The 21,209-nt window shown below is 39.1% G+C and overlaps 1 protein-coding gene across 2 annotated transcripts in view; it reads right to left on the bottom strand.

Annotated features, from left to right (window-relative positions):
• Positions 1-21,209, bottom strand: part of LOC106071514 (serine/threonine-protein phosphatase 2A regulatory subunit B'' subunit beta-like) — a 123,405-nt gene that overhangs the window by 75,988 nt on the left and 26,208 nt on the right. The window contains exon 2 of one of the 2 annotated variants that reach the window (XM_056011859.1): positions 14,674-16,224. The exons of the other annotated variant lie outside the window; for it this stretch is intronic. Coding sequence (XP_055867834.1) covers positions 14,674-15,852 — 1,179 coding nt within the window. The 5' untranslated portion in view covers positions 15,853-16,224. The remainder of the gene's footprint in view (positions 1-14,673; positions 16,225-21,209) is intronic. 2 annotated transcript variants of the gene reach the window in all.

Below are 21,209 nucleotides of genomic sequence, written 5' to 3'. Positions count from 1 at the left end.
GCCAGGAAAAACCAACGACTTGGCGGAGTCACTGAAGAACACGCATGACTAGATTGACACATGGAATGCCTAGGACAAAATTATCTTTTTTGAAGAAACGTCTGTAGTCTACAAGACAAGATTAAACTCATGAGAAATACAAGCCAGTAGTTTGTTGACCAAACATTAGAAAGAACGCATCGAAGCTTGTCCCACGTGATCCGACAAATAGATCAACGGGGCCGTAGGGCTGAAGATATGAAGTATAACAGTGGAATACGGTTTAGGATGGCATTGTGTAGATTGCATAACCACTGTAAACTGTTTTATTAACTGAGTTATGAGCATATATTGAATATTCATAGCCATTGATACCGATGTTTCAGTGTTAGAAAAATACATGAATACAAAAAAAAAAATTGATTATTTGTATTTTGAGATTACTATAACTGGTTGTGAAATAATGCATACGAATGTGTTTTTTTCATCTTCTTTTCTGGGTTGAGTCAGAACACACTGTCAAAACAGCAAATAAAAAATAGCCCTCTTCGTCAAATATATATATGGGTGAGTACATAATGCGGAGATTTTCTGCCGCATTGAAATAACGCATACATTTACCTAAACAAAAAAATAGGAAGTCTTGTATCACTTCTGACACCACGTGTAATAAAATACAACTTAAAATGCCAACTGGATCGTCTTTCTATCATAGATCATAGCACCTTGAGTATGCCTTGAAACAAAAAAAAAAGGCGAGAGAAGGGAGACAAGAGAGAGAGAGAGAGAGTGAGAAAGATATAAAAAAAATTATCTATAAATTATATTAATGTTTTGTACAGAGATCTAGAGGTCAGTGACAGAGCTGGACTCGCCATTACCATCCCAACCTTCTCCAAATAATTTCGTTCTGGGTCTCAAGGAAAAACGAGCAGGCTACTTTTGAAGACAACAGAGAAGAAGCCCCGTTTGTTCTGAGCAATGCATCGAAATTTTCACACAAATAGTAGGGGACCAAGATTCGAACTCTGGACTTTCGCAAAAACAACAACAACAAAAAAAAACAAACAAACTTACCACTAGTTCAATCAAGCTTTATTCATAGATTCGGGCATTATAAAATAGATTTTCCATTTATTAACTAACTCATGGAATAGAATGCTGTTTCAAATGTTGTTTTTAAAAAAGAATTTTGATACAAACTTCTTTTTAGTTAGTTAGTTTTAGTTGTCCGTGAATGTAAATTATGCCATTTTGAAAATGCTGATAACGAGAAACATATGTATTTGGAATGTCCATTATTCCTTAAAGTTATAAGTACTGTCAGTACTTATTAAAAGCTAACTGTGGCAACTATGTGAATGTTAACTTGTCTATTGTTTTAAACAAGCTGCCAAAACTAAAAAAAATAAAATTTCACATAACCTCAACTTGATTATTGTTTCCGAATACAGGAATCTTGTTTGGGCTAGCTGGCTGTAAGCTCTATATAATTATCAAGTGTTTGATCCTAATCACTTAGAATTGACATTTAGGAAAATTATTGATTTTAGGGTAGAGAATTATCTAGTTTGATTTTCATATGCTTGTACAATACTCAGGCAGTATGCCAGAAATGGGGTGTTGGGGGTCAGGGATATTTGATATTGTGTTGATTGTTCTGGGGTAGAGGATCCTTGTATCATTTTTCTGTCTCTGGTGGTTTAGGTAGTATGTCTTTGCTATTTAATAATATTTCTATTACTATTGTTATATTTTTGTAAAGTAATTAAGTATAGGTTAATCATTTTCAATTGTTTATGATTTAATACTTGTGAATTATGAAAACCACAAAAGAGGAAAGAGGACCCATATGAGAGGCATATAAAGGCCAAAAAAGGCAAAGAAAAGAGGCCTAAGGCCAAAGGATTCCTATGATGATAAAGCTAAAATTGAATACAACAATTTATCTGGTTTCCTAAAAAAAAAAATAATAATAATACAGATGTAATTTTAATTTAAATACTGTACAAATATCACAATCGACTTTGTCATGGTCATACTCTCGTTGTTTAAAGGGAATCCCCAATAATGTATTAGAAAATTCAATGTGTCTTGTACTTTTTGTTGCTGTATAGACGCTCTCTCGCTCTGTCTCTCTCTATATATATATATAGATGTTATGTTTTCTCAGAGGTTCTCTGTTCTCTATTTAAGGTGTCGTAAAAGTTAAAGAGACCAGGGGGGAGGGCAATATAGCACGCACCTACATATAAATCCCACCTTACATTACAGACACATACTGAGTACAAAATTCAATACCAGTTTCACGCAACCGCATTCGGAGCATCAGAACACATCCACGACCCTAGGGATCCACCGACAATTAGTCACAAGGCATTAGTTCACTTAATACTTAATATAAATAAGACTAACAACTTCAAAAAATCTTTCACGCGACTTCAAGAAACTAGCAAACTCATTCAAGATACTATTTCAAAACAAAACACTAGGGCTAACACGTTAAACTGTACAATACTTCCACACGACCCAAGACACCAACAAACTCATATTATTCAAGATACTATTTCATAACAAAACACTAGGGCTAACACTTTAAACTGTACAATACTTTCACGCGACCCCAAGACACCAGCAAACTCATATTCAAGATACTATTTCATAACAAAACACTAGGGCTAACACTTTAAACTGTACAATACTTCCAGGCGACTCAAGACACCAGCAAACTCATATTATTCAAGATACTATTTCATAACAAAACACTAGGGCTAACACTTTAAACTGTACAATACTTCCAGGCGACTCAAGACACCAGCAAACTCATATTATTCAAGATACTATTTCATAACAAAACACTAGGGCTAACACTTTAAACTGTACAATACTTCCACTGGACCCCAAGACACCAGCAAACTCATATTATTCAAGATACTATTTCATAACAAAACACTAGGGCTAACACTTTAAACTGTACAATACTTCCAGGCGACTCAAGACACCAGCAAACTCATATTATTCAAGATACTATTTCATAACAAAACACTAGGGCTAACACTTTAAACTGTACAATACTTCCACTGGACCCCAAGACACCAACAAACTCATATTCAAGATACTATTTCATAACAAAACACTAGGGCTAACACTTTAAACTGTACAATACTTCCACTCGACCCCAAGACACCAACAAACTCATATTCAAGATACTATTTCATAACAAAACACTAGGGCTAACACTTTAAACTGTACAATACTTCCAAGCGACTCAAGACACCAGCAAACTCATATTCAAGATACTATTTCATAACAAAACACTAGGGCTAACACTTTAAACTGTACAATACTTCCACTCGACCCCAAGACACCAACAAACTCATATTCAAGATACTATTTCATAACAAAACACTAGGGCTAACACTTTAAACTGTACAATACTTCCACGCGACAACAATAAACTCATATTTAAGGGACTTATTTACAACAAAACGCTAGGGATAGATTAATAAAACTGTACAATAATTTCACGCGAAACCAAGACACCTCCATAATCTTTTATTATTGATAACGATGTTACTTGAAAAAATTGCAAATTACAGCACGCGGGCCATATCTTGACGCGACTTAGTGGTATTCGGCCCTTTTCAATGTCGGCACGAAGAGTAGAAACTCATTAAAAAACTAGATTACAAAGACAAGCGGCCCCAATAGAATAGATAAGGAATATTCAAGTCTTGTTTTTTTTAGCGGCCCCTGAAAGGGGAAATAACCCTATTAGTTTTGTGTGGCCTATCTGTCCGTCCGTTCGTCCCGTTTAAATCTCAGAAACTAGAAGAAAAAAATGAAAATCGAACATCATGATATTTTAGATTAAAGTTCTGATGCAACGGCTACTTTTTTTTTTCTTTTCCGAAAGTGAAACATCTAATTTTTTAAATTATCAATGCAGGCTGATTTTTCAAAAAAAATACACGACTTTTCAATGAAAAACTTCAGGGGAGGTCATTTTGTTTTAAAATGTCACAGACTTCTTCATTAATAAATCAAGCTTCATTCATAGATTCGAGCATTATAAAATAGATTTTCCATGTATTAACTAACTCACGGAGTAGAATGCTGTTTCAAATGTTGTTTTTAAAAAAGAATTTGGGTTAGGGCAAGAGGACCCATATGAGAGGCATATAAAGCCAAAAAAGGCACACACAAAAAGAGGCCTAAGGCCAAAGGATTCCTAAGATGATAAAGCTAAAATTGAATAGAGCAATTTATGAGGTTTCCAAAAAAAAAAAATTAATAATAATATAGATGTCATTTTAATTTAAATACTGTACAAATATCACAATCGACTTTGTCATGGTCATACTCTCCTTGTTTAAAGGGAATCCCCAATAATATATTAGAAAATTCAATGTGTCTTGTACTTTTTGTTGCTGTATAGACTCTCTCTCGCTCTCTCTCTCTATATATATAGATGTTATGTTTTCTCAGAGGTTCTCTGTTCTCTATTTAAGGTGTCTTAAAAGTTAAAAGAGACCAGGGGGGAGGGCAATATAGCACGCACCTACATATAAACCCCACCTTACATTACAGACACATACTGAGTACAAAATTCAATACCAGTTTCACGCAACCGCATTCGGAGCATCAGAACACATCCACGACCCTAGGGATCCACCGACAATTAGTCACAAGGCATTAGTTCACTTAATACTTAATATAAATAAGACTAAAAACTTCAAAATTCTTTCACGCGACGTCAAGAAACCAGCAAACTCATATTCCAGATACTATTTCATAACAAAACACTAGGGCTAACACTTTAAACTGTACAATACTTTCAAGCGACTCAAGACACCAGCAAACTCATATTCAAGATACTATTTCATAACAAAACACTAGGGCTAACACTTTACACTGTACAATACTTCCACGTGACCCCAAGACACCAGCAAACTCATATTCAAGATACTATTTCATAACAAAACACTAGGGCTAACACTTTAAACTGTACAATACTTCCACACGACCCAAGACACCAACAAACTCATATTATTCAAGATACTAATTCATAACAAAACACTAGGGCTAACACTTTAAACTGTACAATACTTCCACACGACAACAATAAACTCATATTTAAGGCACTTATTTACAACAAAACGCTAGGGATAGATTAATAAAACTGTACAATAATTTCACGCGAAACCAAGACACCTCCATAATCTTTTATTATTGCTAAAGACGTTACTTAAAAAAGTTACAAATTACAGCACTCGGGCAATATCTTGACGCGACTTAGTGGTATTCGGCCCTTTTTAATGTCGGCACGAAGAGTAGATACTCATTAAAAAAAAAAAACTAGATTACAAAGACAGGCAGCCCCAATCGAATTCACCAATAAACCAGGAATATTCAAGTCTTGTTTTTTTTTTTTAGCGGCCCCCGAAAGGGGAAAAGACGATATTAGTTTTGTGTGGCCTCTCTGTCCGTCCGTTCGTCCCGTTTAGATATCAGAAACTAGAAGAAAAAATGAAAATCGGACATCATCATATTTTAGATCAAAGTTCTGATGCAACGGCTACTTTTTTTTTCTTTTCCGAAAGTGAAACATCTAATTTTTAAAATTATCAATGCAAGCTGATTTTTTCAAAAAAATACACCACTTTTCAATGAAAAACTTAGTAAAAAAAAAGAATCTATGTAACCGTAGATATTCTTGAGACGTAATTATAGATTTATGCCCCATTTCTTTTCTTGTCCTACCTTTAACGTTTATTGCCCTTTTTTAGAGTTGGGAAGCGTGGTCGAGAGGCCAAGTGCGCTTGAACTTGGCTTGGCTTGTCTTGGCTACCTAGAAGGGGGCTCGAGGTTCGACACGCGACTCGGGCAGAGTTGTGTTTACTGAGCGCCTAAAGGCAGCACGGATACCCCCCCCCCCCAACTGGTCCACAAATGTGATTGGACCAAAAGCGCTATGAGCATGCTATAAGCATGAAAGTAGCGCTATATAAAAGCTATAATAAAAGTCAAGTTTCCCATTAGGTTTGTTTCCTTGCCCCTTATTTGAGTTCTGTTGCCCCTTCCCTGAGTTTCATTGCCCTTCCTCTAATTTTATCACCATTTCTTTCATTTTTAGATCTAGTCTTACACAGCAAAGTGGGTCTTGAAAAAAAAAAAAGATTCAAATATACACTACAGCTGTACATCTAAACAAAAAAAAAACAAAAAAACAAACAAACCCAAAAGCCTTGAGGTGAAAAAAAAAAAAAGAAAACAGTACTCTTATACAAAAATAAATTTTAAAAAAATTTTGCTGCTATTTATGATGAAAAAACAAACAATGAACAAGTCACAGGTGCTAAGTCTCTTCCTTTCTCTCTGTTTCCTTCCCAAGCACAGAAATCCCATTTAAAAATCATAACTTGTCTAAGATCTATTACGAGCCAAAAAAACAAAACAAACAAAAAAATAACCGAGAAACTGAAGACCAGGAACTGAAGTAGCAATAAAAATATTTGTGTGTCTGTGTGTGTGTGGGAGTGATAGATGGAGGGAACCAGAGAGCGAAGACTATTAGTAAGATGAGTCAAAGGTGAAGCCTTGTGAAATAGTGAGCTGAGCTAACTCATACATCATAATACCTGTAGACAATAATGAACCAACAGAGCCAGTGTTTGGCAGAGTTTGGGGGTGCACTAGTCAAAGCGTACAACAAATATCTCGATAACAAATGACACTGTGAGTGCGGTGAGCCAAACTTTGGCAACTACCAGCTTTCAGAAAGTGTCATTTCTACTAGCTCTAGTAAAAACTAAGTGTTATGTGTAAAGTAAAGTTACACTTTCAGACCTTGCGATTTATATGGCAGATGAAGTAAAGGTCATCTATTTCTGTGGCCCACAGTCAACGAGGGTGTCATGTGGCCAGCACAACGAACTTTACTTTTCCCCGACTAATGTCAGGTACCCATAAGAGCTGGTTGGGCTCAGAGGCGCCCAAAGATCCCGAAATTAAAAATCACAGTCTTCACCGGGGTTCGATCCCGGGACCCCCGGTTCAAAAGCCAAGCGCTTTATCTCTCAGCCTATGCGGCTTTATATAATGTAAAACACTGGTGCCCAACCTTTTTTCGGCAATCGAGTCACTGGCCTCATAACTAGAAACAATAACGTTTTGTCTAATTGGCAACATTTTCTGCGGTTTTATTACATATAAATGATATTGTGGAGTTTGGAGAGACCGGAAAGCATCGCGTCACGGGCCAGATGTAGCCCGCAAGCCGTAGTTTAGGCATCACTTTACTAATTTTTAGTAAAGACTATGTTTGCGAGTTAACAAAGAAAAAAAAAGGAGAGGAGTTAACATAGAAGGAGGGAAGGGACATGGGTAAACTCCCTCCCTGCACGCAAAAACTAAGCACTGCTAATAGCTACTTTTAATAGTCCTCCACTGTCAAACATGTTTAGTCTGGCCAGCATCAATGTCGGACTTGGAACGCGAATCTCCCTGACTTTCAACGTGACTTTAAAATTATGGTTACTTCCCGTGGGGAGGCTCATGGCCCACTCGCCGTGTCACGATCGTCGTAGAGTCACAGAGAGCAAGAGTCAATCTAACAAACAGATGCTCCTCTGGGATTGCAACTGATGACGTAACTGCTTGGCACTTCTGCCAGAGTTATACGGCTTCCCGCACTCTCTACCCCATAACTTTAAAGTATACTCTCAAAGACCCAAGAGTTTTAGCACTTTGCACTCAAAATACTGCGTGGTGTGACTCCGATTCCGAGAAACTAGTCCGATACAAATGTAAAATAATAATACTACTTATCAAGTAACAAGGTTGTGACTTCACGTCCTATGAGGTATGCGGGACATGTCCTTAGACAAGATGAATCATGTTCCTCAAAAAATAGAACCAGGTTTCTCAAAGATAGGACCATGTTCATCAAAGATAGGAACATGTTTCTCAAAGATAGGAACATTTTCCTTAAAGATAGGAACATGTTCCTCAAAGATAGGATCATGTTCCTCAAGGATAGGAACATTTCCCTTAAAGATAGGAACATGTTCCTCAAAGATAGGAACATGTTCCTTTAAGGAAAGGAACAGCACGGAGGTCGAAACGAAATAACGTTAACAGGGAGGTGCTTGTGTAACATGGAGTATACCTTTATAGAAAGAAAGAAACGTCAGAAATGTATAAGATAAGATAAATATGATAAGTGCTGAATAAAAGATCCATGGGAATGAGAAAGTCATGAAAAGTCTTTTAGCCCAAGAGTAAAAAAGAGTAAAAAAAAAAACTTTGAAAAAAAAAAAAAAAAAAAACAACGAACAATTCGACGAAGTTTCCCAAAGCAAGACCACAATTCTCGTGGCTTTAATTAAATGCTCAATCGAATTTGAGAGTCAACCCCTACCTCATCTTTTTCACCTCTGAGTGCTACCTGGCCAACTAGATATCAAGCTTCCCGAGAAATCACAGGACGGAAACAGGCAAGAATACAACGGGGGCCATGGCAATTTCAACCTTTATCCCCCCCCCCCTTTTCGTCGCCCCCCCTCCCCCGAGGCAGTGGTACAGATGGTCCGGTTCGTCAAGTGTCTGATGCCAGAAATGTCGATGTCACGTCTGCAGCCATCAGGCTGTGAAGCGGAGGTGTTAACACAGGTAGAATATCCACCTCAAAATCACTCAGGTGAGATTAAAAAAAAAAAAATTGGGAGGGGGGGGGGGCTGCTTCCTTGTTGTTGTCGTTTTATTAACTATCTCAAAAAATCATACGTCAAAGCCAGTGTTTAGATGCAAATGTATCACGTGACATGAACGACACTATTAAAAAAATCTTAATACAAAACGTAAATCGAAACGAATAGAAAACAACCCGGTGTTTAGTATCCTGGGATAGTATTTTGTAGGTCCAAACATGTAGATTGTAGTTAACACGGACGAGTTCCGACGGTTAGCACAAGGATCCGGTTCCAATCTCTTTTTCCATTAATTGTTCTTCTTCTTCTTCTTCTTCTTCGTTCTCATTGTTATGTTGGAATGTTCATATGACTAGACCAATACATGAGATGAACTGCGCAGGTGTTTCCAAATCAGGGAGCTCTCCATATAGTTTCCTTTCTGTTGGGGTGTTTTGGGGCCAATGTCTTATACGGGCCTCTTGGTAAAGAGAGCAGTTTTGGAGGACGTGGTCTGCATTCTCTGGTGATACTCCACATGGGCAGATTTCACTGGTTCCAATTTTGAGCTTCCGGTACATGTGTTGTCGCATTCTGTTGTGTCCGGTCCTGAGTCGAAAGATTAGACGTTGGTCTTGTCGGGATAGCTTATAGTAAGCGTCATCTTTCTTGTGATTAATTGTAACTTTTCGAATGTTTAAATAATGGACCTCATTCACCAATCGTAAACAAACAACATTTCGCCACGTGATTCTCTATCTCTTCTATACAGATTACGATCTAATTTTAATACACAGTGGCTGTCACGTGACAGTTTTTCCCCCGTTGTTTTACCAATATGATCACGTGACTAAATGTTGCTTGTTTACGATTGGTGAATGAGGTCCATTGGAATTAAACTTTCCAGTGATGAATGGAGTTTGAAGCACACGAAGAGGCCGGTGTTTCTGAACTAGCAATATCTTTATTTTCTCGACTCACGCCTTTTTTTAATGACAAAACGTTAGCACTTCTGAGTGCTGGGTTGGGTTCGAATCCCAAGTCTACGCTGCTGCATGCGTAGCGAAATTACAAGCGCTTGTCCGTAGTCAAAATAAAGTTTACCTTTCAGACCATGTATGGGGCAAATGATGTTACGGTCATCTGTTTCTATGGCCAACGGTTAACGAGAATGGTGTCATGTGGCCAGCACAACGACCAAACCGCCTTTACTTTACCCAACTTAAAGTCAGGTACCCATTAAAGTTGAGTAGACTCAGGGGTGCCCTAGAAATCCCGATATTGAAAATGCCAGTCTACACCGAGATTTGAACCCAGGACCCCAAGGTTCGGAAGCCGAGCGCTTAACCACTCAGCCACCGCTTGTCCGTAGTACTAGTCACAAATCAACTCCGTAAAACAACTGAAGTTTCTTGAATTGGCTCAGATACGAATGACTGTATAGGAAACTTGAATGGGAATGCACGCCTAAAACACTGAGATATCTGATGGGCGACAGCTTCTTTTTCTAACAATTAATAATAATTCACTTTATAGAACACTGCCAACAAACATACTGTAGGCCCAAAGGCGCTGTGATAACATGACAAACATAAACACGAGAGCTAAAATGACAAACAAAACTCTTAAACAGTTTTAAACAGGTAGGTCTTAATGCTCTTCTTGAATGTAGTGTAGCTTGTCTGTCTGTCTATCTGAGATCAATAGGGAGTGAGTTCCAAACCTTTGGTCTGTGCAAAACACATCCTCTAAGACTGCAGGGTGCTCAGAGACACAATCGAAGATACGACTAGTCTTAAAACAGGAAATGGTGCATGAGATGGTCTAGCTATGTACGGAGACAAGCAAAACCCTACAGAACACTGCTAGATACCTGGACCGTGCTGTAAGGGAGTTTCTCTTAGTCCTTGGAGGCTTACAAATAGGCGTTGGTAGATGAGAGCCAGCTCGTAGCTGCATGCATCGGCGTGAATTCACACGAAATGTTTCATGAATCAAAATAAACATGATATACGCGTGCGCCTCTGCGTGTCCGCTTTAGATATCACTAATGTAGTCGATACATAAGATAGTATCTGCTTCGTTTGACGTCAAGTACAAGATAATAGCTGCTTCCTTTGACGTCAACGACACAGACACGGAGACACACACGTCATTCACCACATACTGAGTTGATTGCACTCACAGCTGGAGACTGGAACATCATTAACTACTTGATGATACAGGGCAAGAAAAGCAAGCTAAAGAAAGGAAAAATACTTTTTAAAAAGCAAAGCTTACAAAGGGAAAGAACCGCTAATTACCGCCATTTAATAATAATAATAATAGTAAGGATATTTCTTATTATAAATACACACCACAAGAGGTTCTCGAGCCTACTGAACATCTATTGTACAGGGATAGGCCTATTGTGACCGACAAAACGGTAGATTTTAATCGCCCTGATCTGGTGTTCATTGATAAAAAAGAAAAAAAAAACACTACCATTATTGACATCGCTGTAGAAAAACTGAAAAAAAAATATGGGATACTAGGCTTTGAGATTAAGCGTTTATGGAAGTTGTCTAAAATAACAATATACCCCATTATTATATCATCCGAGGGGATAATAAAAATTGACCTCACAGACACCTTCAAGGCCCTTAACATTCCTAGGAACATCCTCGTTGCCTGTCAGAGGGCGGTACTGCTGCAGACCTGCCACATCACCAGAAAATTCCTCAGTGGGAACTGTTAAAGGGACTACAATAAATTTTGTTTCCCTTTAACGAATGAATAATCATTCGCTTCTAACATAATAATAATGATTTATGTCAAGAAGGAAGGGTTTAGCTCCCTTTCTGACATGTAAGACAAAATTAATTAAGACTAATTGAGTATCAAATTAGTTAATTTTTTTGATTGTTTTCCTGTATTATCATCGTCTATGATTAATTATGCAAAATTTTCAACTTGATTAGAGAATGGAAATGGGAGAAAAAAAAACGTGACATACGTAACAAGGGGAATAAATCCGTATATACATCCACATCTCTCATTAGGTCAAACATTAATTACCAACAACTAATTAACTAATTATTTTTTTTATTGATTCATGTCTTGTCAAGCACAATGAATACTTGTGCAAAGTTTCAACTTGATCCGAGAATGGGAAGTGGAAAAAAAAAAAAAAAAAAAAAAAAGTTCAAACATTTTACCAGACAGACAGACAAAGTCGATATAAGATTTAAAAGCAAAAAAACTTTCCTAAATGTGTTGACAGTAAAAGCGAGGCATGTTATCGTTTACTCTGCCCCCTTCCACGCCTCTTCTTTAATTATAATCTAATTCCCCCTTTCAGACCTTGCGATCTATGGGGGCAGATGATGTTAAGGTCACCTGTTTCTTTGGCCAACGAGCAGGGTGTCATGTGGCCAGCACAACGACCAACCGCCTTTACTTTCACCAACTAAAATCAGGCACCCATTAGAGTAGGGTGGATTCAGGGGCACCCTAAAAATCCCGAAATTCAAAATCCCAGTCTTCACCGAGCTTCGAACCCAGGACCTCAGGTTCGGAACCGAAGCACTTAACCATTCAACCACCGCGCCTCCTCATCCTCTCCTTGGACATTCGTAAATAGCACGCACACGTGACAACATATAGGATCAAAAGCGCGTTGTTTATGTAAAGTGTCATGACCCTTGACCTACTTTGGAGGGGTCCAATGCGCTAATAACATTTCACCTGTTTCCCCAGCTTTACCAACTAAAGCGTTCAGCGAGATGGACCTGATTAGCTAGTCACTGGATGAACTTTTTAAACCCAATTCAACTACCCCTCTCCCCCCCGGACTTAACGTATTCCACTTAAGACAGCCAATTTTCATCAAAGCTATTTCGATTCCCGCCTTTTAAAAGTGTAATTCTCACGAAGCTTCTCGGCAGGCGATGAGATTTTGTTTTATTCTACTTCCTTTTCCAGGTAAAGGAGAAAAAAATTATCCAATCATCGAACACTTGACAAAAAAAAAAGAGGGCTTATTTATTTTGAATCGCGGGCCGCATTTAAGTGCAAAGCACGTTGGCGGGCGATGTTTTTAACACATGATATAAAAACACATTTTATGTCTACTGTGCGTAAGTCAGTTAATGTTAAGAACTATTAATGTTTATCTTCCCAAGAAGTTTTTCCTTTTAATTTAGAACGCAATTCTCCATGTGTGTTGATTGAATTCTCATATTCATTTAAGGTGAACCATTAAAAATTCAACTCTTTCCAGTACAAGTTACCAACTAACTAGAAAAATGTTATCGTGTATACATATTTTATATAATACAGACGTTACTTCAAAAAAGAAGATGATTACATCCTACAAGCCATGCATTCAGTCATGCATATTATCCAATGACTTAAATTCTGCCAAGTCTTGGTTTTCCTGGCTAGCTCAAGCAACCCATTCCATGCTCTAATAGCACTAAGGAAGGAGTATTTGTACACATTTGTCCTAGCATAAAATCATTTCGATCGTTGCGCTATAAGCGAAGCTGACGAAAGAGTCAGATGGAGGCGCGGTGGCTAAGCGGTAAAGCGCTTGTCTTCCGAACCGGGGCTCGGGTTCGAATCCTGATGGATTTTACATTTCGGGATGTTCGGGCGCATCTGAGTCTCCCCTCCCCCTCTCCAGCTCCAATGGGTACCTGACACTAGTTGGGGAAAGGTAAAGGCGGTTGGTCGTTGTGCTGGCCACATGACACCCTGCTAGTTAACCGTTGGCCAAAAGAAACAGATGATCTTAACATTATCTGCCCCATAGATGGCAAGGTCTGGAAGGGAGACTTTAGTTTACTAAGTGTGAGAAAGTTGTAAGAAAGTAAGTTGAAAGAACTGTACGCTTATAATCTTCCGTTGTTCACTTCATTGTTCATCAATCATTATTTTTATATATACGTGTGTTTTACGTGTTTCTGATTGCATATGTGTATATGATATAGTGTATATGTCTATATGATATAGAGTATATGTGTATATCATATAGTGAATATAAATCATATAATGTATGCCTGTGTCTGTCAAATGTCAGGAAAAATCGCCGAAGACAAGGAAACAGCCTTGGCTGAAGAAAAGCGCACAGTTTTGTTCGGTGACCACTTGCAAGATTGAACATATTTTATAAACTAATATCAATATGTGTCATGTGGCGTTCATATCACATTGTACGCTCTAGGCCCTTTACAAGTACTTAGATCTATGTCTTTAGAAAAAATTGTTCTCATTCAGTATTTTATGATTATATGTGCTGTTCTTTTCAGTGCTGTATATTTATCGTTTAAAAATAATAATTATGATTAAACAAAAAAAAAAGTTCCACATAATATATTTCTCTTAACAAACAAAAGATTAAATCTATAAAAATCTTTTTTGTTTTTATAAATTGTATGTGTTGTGTAATTTTAGGGCAAATAATCAAAGGGAGGTAAACATTAAAAAATATCAATCGGATTAAATATTCGTGGCTTATTTCCCTTACGAAAGTCACACCAAAAAAAATGCAATAAAAGAATTTCTTTTTGTAGTTTGACAAGCAGTAAAGGCGGCGTTGGACTTATTTCTATATTATCTTTTGCCTTGGCAATCACAGTTGCGCTAATGGGCAGAGTAAATTTCATTTAAAAAATATACTTGCACACCTTGAATAAGTAAAATGTATGATCAATATGGTCACTTTAGTGCTGGGTCAACACGAGCGCAGAATAATATAATTAAAAAGAGGGGGTGGGGAAACCATTGGGCATTTGAGTGTTCTCATTGTTATGGCCAAACATAAGAAATCATGGTTTGAACATGTGGGGTTTGACTAACGTGGCTTGTTAAAACTAAGTAATAGACGAGCAATAACATACTAATTGGTCATACAGATTTATCTAGCTAGATCAATGGAGTCAATAGCTTCAACAGACTATACAAGACTACAAAATTTCAAAACAGAGTAGGAAACTAGTACTGATGCCCATGCAGGACTTACCTGTTTGACTGCTGCAGGTGACACTGTAGCTAAAGGTGACACCAAGTTGGGAGTAGGAGATACTGGCGGAGAAGTGGGCGGTGTTCCCGAAAGAGACGCCGCTGGAGGGGACACAGGGAAAGGGGGCGTCAGCGAGCTCGAAATGGGACTGAGAGGCGGGGGGACAACCAGGGGCGGCGGGGAGCAGGGCATGGATTCTGGGATGGAGAGGAAAGTCTGGGAGGTGACAAGTGTCTGGGTAGGTATCGGGGCCGGCGCCACGCGTGCGGTGGGTTTTTGGGAGATGATCTGTTTTGTAGAGGAGTAGCTTTTGGGGACAGGGAAGGCCGGGGCAGGTCCAGAGTCCACAAACTCTGCTGGAGGTGTTGAGGGCAGGCCAACATTTTGGTACTGAAGATTGCTAGGGTGGCCCTGACCCTGGATGCGGATAACGTGGCCAGCACGCCCTCCGGTACCAACTGCCGGATGGACGCGTATGTTCTGTCCACCACTACCTTGAATATGGATCTCATGACCCTGACCTTGAATTTTAATGTCCGTGTTTCCGCTGCTGGTGATATTGGTCTGCCCACGTTGAAAAGTTATGGCTACGCCACCAGGACTAGCGCCCCCTCGGGACGAAGTAATAACTTCCGCGCCTGGATACCCCATAGCTCCACCGCCGATGCGAATGTTCTGCCCTTGGACTATTACATGCCTCTGAGGCTGCAGCCGCACCACTCCTGGGTGATGAGCGCCCGACCATGGCGCCAGCTCATGACCTTCTCTCAAAATGGCCAAACTGCGACTCTTGGGCGCCTCCCTGCGCCCCGTGCTGGTAATGTTGGCGCTGCTGTAAAAAACATTCGATCCGGCGCTGCTCCTACCAGACGGGCTCACGGGAGACGACTGCGTGGGAGAACCAGGCGCAGACGGGGTTGAAGCGGGCGACGACGCCGAGGATCCTTTCCGCAACTTGGCCGACGGCATGGGCACCGCGGCACAGACCCCGTAGTGAATGGCGCCGCAGGGATGCTCCACCAGGCCAAGCTTGCACCCTTCGCAGCTGTGCAGAGATCTGCAGTAGCGCAGGTCAATTTTGCTGGCGTGGTACAGGGTGATTCTGGAGTGGACGTACGAAGGGCAAGAGTTGCCGCTCCCGGCGCCCCTCTTCATTCCCGCCGGTTTCTCTCGAGTCATGAAACTGTCACTGAGCTAAAGACGAGCACACACAAGTAGATCTAACAGTCTCCAAGTCTTGTTATCCCATCCTGCACCAGAATGGAAGCAAATCACAGAAAATGTCTATTTCAACGTCCAAGATCTATATCCTGAAGCAGCCAATCAGGTTCGTGTATTGTTGGAATTAACCAATCAGAAAAAAAAGACGATTTCAAAAGTTGCCAATCGAATAAAGCCTGTAAGTCTTTCACGTCATTTTTCTAACTGCTTTCACTTATGTCAACTGTTTTGTTTTAACTTCATAGTACTAGAACAGCAGTCTGTATTGATGAATATCACAATTATGAATATGTAACAAGAAACTACGCTCCTTTTTTTCTCCAGTAGAAGCTTTTAAAAAAAAGTATCAATGAAAACACACACAAACACACACACACATTATAGATTTATATACTTTAAGTAGTAGTAATTAACTTTGTAATGACCAGACTTAATCTTAAAATCTCGCCTCTTTAAACAGTCTAACACGAGCACGTGTAATTTCGATGCACACACTTCAACGAACTACTTTTTTTTGTCGCATGTAGATCCAACGGTTGCGTGAGTATGTACTACGAGAGGGCGCAAGAGTTTGAATTAGACGAAACAGAAAGACACGTGTTCAGCCGTTTGATCAACTCCTGAGGGCCATCAAGAAACAACCTGTAGATCCAGCTGGGCTACACAACAAAACGCCCCAGCACCCACCTTCAGCCCTCACCACTACAAACAAGAGGCGGCTCCTGCGACCTAAATAAGGTGGGGAGGAGGTTGCAGGATATTGTGATTAGTTAAGTAAAGAATGGCACACGGGGGACTAGGGTTGGAGTCGTCCCATCTATCACACCCGCGTACAGCCATTGTGCCCCGTCACAAAGCAACGCCGCCCGATTACACTGACCACCCAGCGCCCCTGCAATCGCCACACCAGATTGAGGCCAGGCATAATTAGGACTGAGGCACGTCCGCATGGATTCTAATTAAACAGACATCACGATACGACGGAAATGAGTCGAAAATAAATCAGAAAGGTAGTTCGATTCGAATTTTTGTTGTTGTTGGAAGGCACTGGGAAAAGGTCTGGGAGACACGATGTTAGCTACGTTACACACCGCTGGGCATAGGAAGGAGAGGTAGTGACAAGAGACACAATGGTGAGGACGACTGGCCTATCCTACGAGTTCCTGCTCCCTTATCCATAAAATTTGTTTTTATAGAAAACAAACCTTAAACTAAATAACAATAGAAGCGCGCAATGTGATGCAACAATATTATCTGCCCATTATCAAGGGAGTTAACTCTATGACGCTAATCCGATAATTACACAATTGTATTAAACCCCCTGGTTGGAGCGCTTTTGTTTCGCTTCTTTTTACTCCTTTATTTTTCGCACACAGCTTTATAATTAAAATATAATGAAATGCATTGTTAGAGGAAATAAATAGGATTGTTTTTGGCAAGGTTTACACTGTTGAGTACCGAGCCTTCCATAAACTGACGTTCGCAAGGATTCTAATTAAATAGACATCACGATACGAGTTAGGGGGAAACTAGATATATATGTAACTCTAGCACTCGTAGTTAAAGCAAAACATACTTTACAGAAAAAGGAAGACTAGGTATAAAGGCATATCTTACACGTATTAGACATATCAGTATGAATAAGAATCAACCAACTCATGCTTATATGTTATGGACTTTTCACGACGCAGACTGTTGTATGCTCATCTTTATGTACAGAGAATGTTCATGTTTATGTACATAGACAATGAGATTGTGTTCATGTTTATGTACATAGACAATGAGATTGTGTTCATGTTTATGTACATAGACAATGAGATTGTGTTCATGTTTATGGACATAGACAATGAGATTGTGTTCATGTTTATGTACATAGACAATGAGATTGTGTTCATGTTTATGTACATAGACAATTAGATTGTGTTCATGTTTATGGACATAGACAATGAGATTGTGTTCATGTTTATGTACAAAGACAATGAGATTGTGTTCATGTTTATGTACATAGACAATGAGACTGTGTTCATGTTTATGTTCAAAGACAATGAGATTGTGTTCATGTTTATGTACAAAGACAATGAGATTGTGTTCATGTTTATGTACAAAGACAATGAGATTGTGTTCATGTTTATGTACATTAAAAATTGAGATTGTGTTTTTCAGTTTTTCATTTTTCTTTCACTAATGATCTGGTCCCCATTATATGTAGCCTTAAAACCCTTTAGTTGGAACCAGGGACCGCCATGGGTGTAATCATCTTACCAGCAACTCAACACATCACTTAATGAACATCTTCTATATGACTCACACCCACAACCAGTGATCTAACCAAAAACGATCCAACAGGTTTCTCCCTTCCAGATAAAGACTAGATCCTAGATCTGGGTTTACAAAAAAAAAAAAAAATGTATAAAGTGTTTATCGACTGTCAGAAGTTTGGTTGAGCAGGCGGGGTGAAGAGGTCAACATATGACGTAACACGCTGAATGGCAATGAGATTCAGCGAGACTACAGGCTCTGGAAGCTTCAAGTTGGGGGGATGGGGGGCGACAACGTCGGGGGAGCTGGAGGTACCTGAGGGACAGAAGTAGGTGCTGACTCAACACTCGTGCGTCAATGAGAGGATATAATGGGCGTTTAAAATTCGGCAACTGTTCAATTTTTTTTCAACCCTCAAAGTCTTTTTAAAATGAGGAGTTAATGAACATAACCTTCGTTACTATGGGTATCGTAATTTGTGAGCATTCGAGTCTTGTTTTAAAAATTTTTAAAACAAAGCTTTAGGAATAAATCCACTGAAGCCAGAACCAATGACAAGATCAAATCTAAATCTCTATTCAAATGATGCCTCTCCTACTCCTTCCCCTACCCCGAGTCCAGATCAGGTTACCCTAACCTAACCTTTGCCCAAACTTTGTAGAGTGTTTAGGTCTTTTTTTTTTTGGGGGGGGGGGGAGGGAGGGGAGGGGGAGGCGGTTGTACGCAAGGTTATTTTATTTTACTATTTTAGTCATCAACAATAAACACTTAAATGTGTTCATGTAGGCACCCTGGTGTATGGGTTTGGGAGGGGGGGATAAAATAGCTCCTTTTACATAATGACCAGTGAATATACGCATCCCCGCCCCCCCCCCCCCAAAAAAAAATCCCATTAAGAATAGCATGGTTTAACAACCCCCGCTCCCCCCCCCAAAAAAAAAAAAACAAAGCAATCCAATCTTAATGCTAAGCTTGATTACGATGAACGAAAACCCCAACAGACCCGAACATGTCAAATGTGTAAAGAGAACTACATTCTAATCAAGTTACGGGGTGATTTAAGTCGTTCAATTTTAACAGCCTCCAAAATAATTCAATGCTGGGACAGAATAGAATCAAGAGGATCACAGAGCTTGGATATTTAGATCAGTTTGTCTTTTTAACAGTTCGTTTCATTATTGCTAGCCCATTGCTATGCTAATAAAGGAAAAAAAATAAAGTCCCTCTACAAAGATGTCTATGATTAGAATAGTAGTGAACACCGCGGGTCTTCCAAGAGGGGTTCAACTCTTAAATAGTAACGCCTGCTCAAACCGCTGATTACCCCGATTACAAAAAAAGTGGACGCGTCATTTGAATGGGACATTGAAAGCAGACAAGATGTAAATGTCAACATGACACTGGCTTTCAGTATACATTGAAATATATGCTGTTACTGGGGAATGGGGGGGGGGGGGAGTATTGTGATTATCATAGCTATTATTACTTGCCAAAAAAAAAAACCACTAAGCCCACTGAATATGTCCTGAACAAATAAATTGGTCACATGACATTACTTTTCCAAGGTAGGGAGAAAATTTCAGGGTTTTTTTAAACATAAGCACCTTGCTACAACACACATACACACAAGTTCGACACTATTTAGTATTCACGGTGAAGACAAAAGAAAGAGACTAATCAAAATGTAAGGTAAAAGTAAGAGATAAATTAAGCGGTAAAAGAGATAAATGCAAAAGTCAAAAGTAAGAGATAAATTCAAAAGTCAAAAGTAAGAGATGAATGCAAAAGACAAACGTAAGTGATAAATGCAAAAGTCAAAAATAAGAGATAAATGTAAGGGACAAAAGTAAGAGATAAATGTAAGGGACAAAAGTAAGTGATAAATGTAAGGGACAAAGTAAGTGATAAATGTAAGGGACAAAAGTAAGAGATAAATATAAGGGACAAAAGTAAGAGATAAATGTAAGGGACAAAAGTAAGTGATAAATGCAAAAGACAAAAAGTAAGAGATAAAAATGTAAAAGACAAAAGTAAGAGATAAATGTAATGGACAAAAGTAAGTGTTAAATGCAAAAGACAAAAGTAAGTGATAAATGCAAAAGACAAAAGTAAGAGATAAATGCTAAAGACAAAAGTAAGAGATAAATGTAAGGGACAAAAGTAAGTGATAAATGCAAAAGACAAAAGTAAGAGATAAAAGCTAAAAACAAAAGTAAGAGATAAATGTAAGGGACAAAAGTAAGAGATAAATGTAAGGGACAAAAGTAAGAGATAAATGTAAGGGACAAAAGTAAGTGATAAATAAATGTCTTTTGCGTTTATCTCTTACTTTTGTCTTTATTTTTCCCCAACTAATGTCAGGTACCCATTGGAGCTGGGTGGACTCAGATTCGCCCTAAGGATCCCTAGATTAAAAATCCCAGTCTTCACCAGGATTCGAACCAGGGACCCTCGGAAGCCAAGCACTTTAACACTCAGCCACCACGCTTCCTAATTAAATATATTAATACTAACAGGACGAACATGATGCGTTACGATGCTGTCGTGAACTTTGACCCTAAGCTTTTAAATAATAACGACTTTGGGGTTATGTTTAAACGAATACTTGATCGACAAACCAGTAAGACAGACCAGTGGACCGAGTGACCTGGTCACCACACCATCCAGATCTAGTCCTGATGACATCTTCTACACATTCTTGTCTTTACATACAGCAAAGTGGGGGGGACAACTATGTGGTCCACATCCCGCCAGCGACACTTTGACACGTGACATCCAGCAGTCACACCGATTGGCTTAATTCACCAAAGGAGACTCGTCGAAAGAATGTTAAGCCTTGTTACAATTTGATACGATTTGTCGCTAAAATTCGTCTACCTAAATATCCTTTGATTATCCAGACGCTGCAGCTAAAATTTGAGCCAATCGAGCTGCTAAAGTAGGCATTTTGCAGCTAAAACGGGAACATACCTATCGTAACGAGCGGCTATAAAAAATGACAGCTTCGCGAGGCCATGTGATAAGAACCCCCCAAAAAGGGGGGATTCTCTTGTACG

This window comes from Biomphalaria glabrata, chromosome 15 (genome assembly GCF_947242115.1).
Source record: "Biomphalaria glabrata chromosome 15, xgBioGlab47.1, whole genome shotgun sequence".
In the NCBI taxonomy this organism is placed as follows: Eukaryota; Metazoa; Mollusca; class Gastropoda; family Planorbidae; genus Biomphalaria; species Biomphalaria glabrata.
Note: the sequence above shows the minus strand (reverse complement) of the source record. Positions and strands in the feature narration are given on the sequence as shown.